General features: G+C 68.6%; 1 protein-coding gene across 1 annotated transcript; it reads right to left on the bottom strand.

The window, feature by feature from the left end:
• Positions 1–2,853: 2,853 nt before the first annotated feature.
• Positions 2,854–5,309, bottom strand: MNEG_4147 (NPL4-like protein 1; the record flags this gene model as incomplete). Its single annotated transcript, XM_014047372.1, has 5 exons — positions 2,854–3,076; positions 3,575–3,674; positions 4,184–4,352; positions 4,800–4,856; positions 5,211–5,309. 5 exons carry the CDS (start codon positions 5,307–5,309, stop codon positions 2,854–2,856), a joined length of 648 nt encoding a protein of 215 aa, XP_013902826.1.
• Between the last annotated feature and the right edge of the window lie 450 nt (positions 5,310–5,759).

Below are 5,759 nucleotides of genomic sequence, written 5' to 3'. Positions count from 1 at the left end.
GCGCCGCACGGCCCTCACGGCCGCGGCGCGGCCGCCGCGAACGATTTTGGGCTGGGCCGCAGCACATGTGGCGCAGCGACACACTAATACGGGATGGCATCGGCGCGCGCCCCCTGCGCACGGCGCCCTCGGCGCCGCGGCGGTGCCGCGCGCCCTTCGCGCCCCCAGACCGCGGGGGCTGCGCCGCCGCCGCCGTCCCCCCTCCAGGCGCCCTACCCCACCCAATATTGGGTGCGGGCGCCAGCTCTGGCCAGGCACCGCTCCCCGCGGCGCCGGGCGATTTAATGGTTTGCAAGACTTGGGCAGGCAGGCAGGCAGGCACCCGCACGCTCGCACGCAGCTACAGCATACGCACGCGCACCCGTCCGGCCACTCTGGTGGCGATTAAAAGCAGCCGGGGCACCGCGAAGCAGGAGTCGGGGCCGCGCACATGCGCGAGCCCTCCACCCATGCATGTCTCTGCCCGCACGCGGCGCTCAGCGCCGTCCGAGCGCGCACGCGCCGGCTTGCCAGCGCCGCCGCCGGCGGCGGCGCGCCCAGGGCGCCGAGGCGCGAATGCGCGTCGCGGCGCGACCTGGCACGGCCTGGCGCCGCGACAGGGGAACCCGGGGGGGTGTCGACGGCCCCGAGCACGCACGTCGCAGCCGCCATGGCCGCGCGGGCTGCGCTCGGCGGAGGCCTCCGCCCCAGGGGCCCGCCCCTCTTCTTTCCGGGCGCCCCCGCCCCGCCGCTTTGAAGGCGTGTACCGCCCTTTTCTGGATTGCGCGGCGCGCCAGCCAACCAAGCAGGCGCCTGCGCGCGCGCTTGCGCTCGGGCTGCCTGAAAGCGGGCGCTCAAGCGCTTGCGCGCGCGCACACGCGCAAGTCTTTGGTTTTCAAATTGAATTCCGGCCCGAGCGCGCCGCGCCTGTGCGGCCCCAGCCCCCTTTTTGGCCGTGATGCGCTGCCTCGAGCGCAGCGGCGCGTGGCACCCGCGGCGCCGCGGCGCGCGAGAGCCTTGCCCCATGCAGCGCCCGCTTGCAGGCGGTGCCCACGGCTCTGTGCAGGGCGCCGGCGCGGCGGGCGTGGCGGCCGCCATTGTGTGCGGCAGTGGCCTCGAATAGTAGAGCGGCCAGGTCCCCCCGACAGGCGTGTTTCCAACACTTGATTAGATAGGAGCCCCCTTGAGCACTGCACCCGGCCCGCTACCAATGTACATCCCCCCGCAGCCGCTAGGACCCGCCTTTGCCGACGCGCCCGGGCCCGCACGCGCGCGCGCCCCAGGCCCCAACCCCCCACATAGGCTCTTGCGCCCCATGCCCCGCTGCCGCGTTCCCTCGGCGCCGCGCGCCCGGCTGGGCGCCCCGCCGCTGAAAACAAAAGACGAGAGGGTGCACATGCGCGCGCGCCTTCGCGTGGCGCGGCGCGCGCGCACGCCCTCTGCTTCTCCAGGCCTCTCCCCCCCCTTGCGCGGCGCGCGCCATGTGGCGTCCCGCGCATGCGCCATGTGGCGCGCGCGCGCGCCCGCCGAGGCGCAGCCCCCAGCCTCCCAATTTGGCCGCCGCCGCCGCCGCAGGCACGTGGGGGCGCAGCACGAGAGCAGCTCGATGACCCCTTGGCTTCCACCGCGGCGTTTGCCGCGCGACGAGCGACGCCCGCGCATGCACCATTTTGATGCGGCGCGCGCCGAGGCCCTATCACTTTGTGACCAGTTCGCCCTCGTTTTGGCCGCGCACCCTCAGAGCCTAGTTTTGGCGCCCCTTGCCCCGTGCCCCGCGCCGCCAGGCTGCGACGCCCAGCCTTGCCGATTGCCCCGGGCCCGTGGTGACGGCCTGCCTGCCACATTTGAACCGCACACCCTCTTCTGCACTGGGGCGGCCCACGCGCCGCGCGCTGCCCTGTTTTCGCAGCCACTGTCTATCCGCTTGTTCTATGCGCAGCCCTTTCAGCTGTAATCAAGCACCGCCCAGGCAAACCGATTGGCCGTTTGTACAGTAGTGTTGAGCTGCTGAAAACACAGGCCCAGCAGCTGTGAGTGCATCGCGTGGGGTCGGGGACGTAAGGAGGGGCATGTGCGAGGCAGAGCAGCTGCGCGGCACACGCATGCCGTCACCAGGCCGCCGCACGGCGTGGCGCAACTCTTGCACAACTTTTGTGCGGGGCCTGGGGGTGGCTGCGCGCGGCAGGGGCCGGGTCGCGCCCGGGCGGGGGCGGGGTTGGTCCGGGGACCGCGTGCGGGGTTTGTGGCGAGCTGTGCGTTCCCCAGGAGCCTGCGGCGCCGAGGTAGGGGTGGGATCCAAGGCATGACACAGGGACGGCGTTGTCCGACCATTGGCCGGGGCCAATCGCGGATCGCCCCTGGAGGCATCTGGCGATCTGGGCTTGTGGGGGTGGGGCGCAGAGCATTGGCTGGGCTCGGCCACTGTTTGAGTCTGCTGCGAACGCCGTGCCCCCTAAAGGCAGCCGCAGCCCCCGCGGACCGCGGGCCGATGGTTGATTTGCCCGCAGCGTTACTGCTTCTCCACGCGGCGCCTGTGCGCTCCCGTGTCCCGCGCGCCCACTGAACACTCCCACGGGAGCCGGGACCGCTCTGAAGGGAGGGCGACAGCGCGGTCGCTGAGCACTACGTATCACACCATGTCCTGCGCGCCGCTGCACAAAAGTTCCTCCTCGCGTCCCCCGCAGGCCGGCACCAGGCGGTCGAAACAATCGGGCATTTACGACGATCCCGCAGTTACAATCCGACATCGGCGCGCGCCCAAACTGGCCGTTTCATGGCGCAGACGCTCCAGGTAAATGAGGTCCAGATCGATCAAGGAGATTGCGGCCCAGATCGCGCAATCGAGGCCGAGATCACACCTAGGATCGCACCAGATCACCCCAGGCCCGCGATCGAGTCGATGATGACCCGGTATCCCTCCAGCAGCGGCTGCCGCGCCCGCACCGCCTCGCACACGGGCAGCATGTCGGCGGGGTCCATATTGGGCTGCTTTGTCAGCCACAGCAGCAGGTGCATGTCCGCCAGGCGGGCCTCGTAGGGTTTCGAGGAATGGCGCCGCAGGTGGTCCCGCAGGTCGCCCTTGGTCTGGGGGATGAGCCTTGGGGGGGGGGGATCAGATGACGGCGTGGGGGGGTGGGATATTGGGTTCCTATAACTGTCGTTTTGCGACTGTGAGGATCCTGTAGGGTAGGGTTGCCCCGTGCTGGAGCAGTCCAGGGTGGTGGGGTTGGGCTTTGAGGCAGGCAGTGATCGAGGGGGGGGGGCCCGGTGGCGGGATGCGCTGGCCCTGCTGAGGCTGGGGGCTGCAACCTGGAGCCAGCCTCCAACGCCGGACGAGGGCGTTTGTGCAGCTGCATACGTGGAACGCGGGTGGCACAAGCAGGAAATGCAGGCGCAATGCGCACAAGCAGCCTGCAAATGCGTGCGCGTGCGTGCGCACACACGCACGCACACACACTTGCGTACGCACGCACACACACACACAAACATACACATGCGCACGCCCAAACGCCGGCCCCCGACAACCACCCCCACCCCATATACACACACGCACACACTCCCTCCCCCACACACACCAACACACACACACGCCTACCTGTTTTCCACAGGGAACGCCGCCATGAAGGGCCCCTCGTGATCCAGGATCTTCAGGGGACACAGGAACCAGTCGCTGTCAACCACGGTGGCGTCCTTGCCTAGAAATGAGGAGTGGTGGAGGTGGGGTGAGCGTTGGGTGGGTGTGGAGGGGGGCGGGCACTTGAGGCTTCGGCCGCATGGGCAAACACAAGCTTTGGGTTTGGTGCTTGCGTCGTCGTGCTTCGTGCTTGGCCCGCGAGCCAGGCTTTGCGGGGGTTGAGTTGCAGGGGCACGCCCGCGTTCTGTCCGTCCCTGCAGGGGGCTCGTCGGCCGGGGCTTTCTTGCGCCCGCACTGAGCCGAGCGCCCGGCAGGCGGAGCAGCGGAACGGCTCGCCCTGCCCCTATCACAGGATCCTTGCCACCAGGCTCTGCGATATCCCGCCTCCAACCCAATCCCTGATCGGATCCCATTTCGACGTCTCCAGGTTGCGACGGGCTTTCCAACACCCAGCACCCCAGGCCCGAGCCTTGCTCCAACGCCGGCACCCGCACACCCCAAGCCGCCCGCCGTAGCGCACTCATCCCACCAAGGCAGACGCCAACAAAGCGCCGCAACCCGCCCGCCCACCTGCCACGATCGCGGGTTCTTTGAAATCGGGCTCTGTTGGATTGACGATCTCCACCGCGCCGCTCGGCCCGCCGCCCTCTGCCGGCGCCTCCCCCTTGATCCAGCCGGTGCGGGACAGCTCCACCGCCTGTGCGCTGCACTGGAACGCCTCAAAGTGCACGTGGCCGCCCTGGGAGGATTCGGGCGGTTTTCGAAGGTTTTGGGCAGTTTCAGGTCGCGTGGGGGTAGCGTGCTCGCGGTGGCGCGTTCATGCACGTTTGAAAGGCTTGAGTTTTGTTCGGGCATCTTTTGCGGGGGCGGCCGCCAACCCTGAATGGTCAAGAGGCGCGATGCTTGTCAAAGTTCTCTGGTTATAAACCACACATATCCCCAAAAGAAGGTGTCGCGTCAATGCAGGCGTGCCAGGAGGCAATCCTGGGTGAGCATTTTTGAACAAAGTCCCATGCCCGCACGCAAACATGCACCATCATGCGCACCACCGCCTCAGCAGTCCTGCTGCAATGATTGCTGGCCTCTCACAGCATGCTTGCACGCATGCGTGCACACACACACGCATGCATACACGTGCGCACACGCACACAAACACGTGCGCACGCACGCACCACCTTGCTCTCACCTGTTCGTTTGGGTCGAACGACACCACCACTGTGACACTGTGCTCCCCCAGCTCACCCTGTCGAGAGAACAAAGACATGGCAGGTGGAAGAAGCACCGTGGGCGGGCGAGCAAAAAACCCTACCAACCAACAAACAATAAGACATTTCATGTCACCCCTGCTACCCCTTAGCTACGTGCCAAGCGGCCACGCGCATCAACACGACCAGTCGCGCAGCCCATTCGTGAGTGTGCTTGACCGGCCCTGCTGCCGGGGGAGGGACCCATGGGACAAGGGAAGGATGCAGCAGGCTTACTCCGCGGCGTCCGCGCCGCAGCCGCCCCCGCCCGACCCGCCCCTCCGCCCCCTATCCAGCCGGCCCGGAGGCGCGCCCGCCGCCCGCCGGCCCAGAGGCGCTGCCGGCGCTCCCACCTGCACCGCCGCCATCTGCGCCACCTCTGCGCCGCTGATGATGTAGTCCCGCTGCTTGTTGGACTGCGCAAACACCCAGCCGACCTTCTTTAGGCCCATCAGCTCCGCCAGAAAGTCGACCTGCACAGGCACAAGGGCAGCACCACGCCGTGCGCCGTCAGGAGCTGGAACAGCGGACGCCGACAGCGTGCGGAGGGCGGCCAGGCGGCGCACGACGGCCGCGGCCCGCCAAACAGCAGCGGACCGCCGCGCCCGGCGGCCTGGGCGCAGAGGGGCAAAGGAGCACGCGCTCGAGCCGGCCCGCAGGGATGCTGGATGGAGCATGACTTGGGGTAAACTCCACACAACCAGGCAGACAGGCAGACAGCAGCTGAGAGCTCGGCGTGGAAGCAGCCGGCCGGCCGGCCAGCCGGCAACGCGCGCCCCAACCGCGCGGGCGGCCCCACCTGCGCCTCCTCCGGCGTGCCGCGCTCCAGCGTGAGCGCCTCTGGGCCGCCCTCTTGGGGCGGCTCGTAAACAAACTCCACTTTCACGTTGAGGGCCTCATCC

The sequence above is a fragment of the Monoraphidium neglectum genome, assembly GCF_000611645.1.
Source record: "Monoraphidium neglectum strain SAG 48.87 unplaced genomic scaffold scaffold00560, whole genome shotgun sequence".
Taxonomy (NCBI): Eukaryota; Viridiplantae; Chlorophyta; class Chlorophyceae; order Sphaeropleales; family Selenastraceae; genus Monoraphidium; species Monoraphidium neglectum.
Note: the sequence above shows the minus strand (reverse complement) of the source record. Positions and strands in the feature narration are given on the sequence as shown.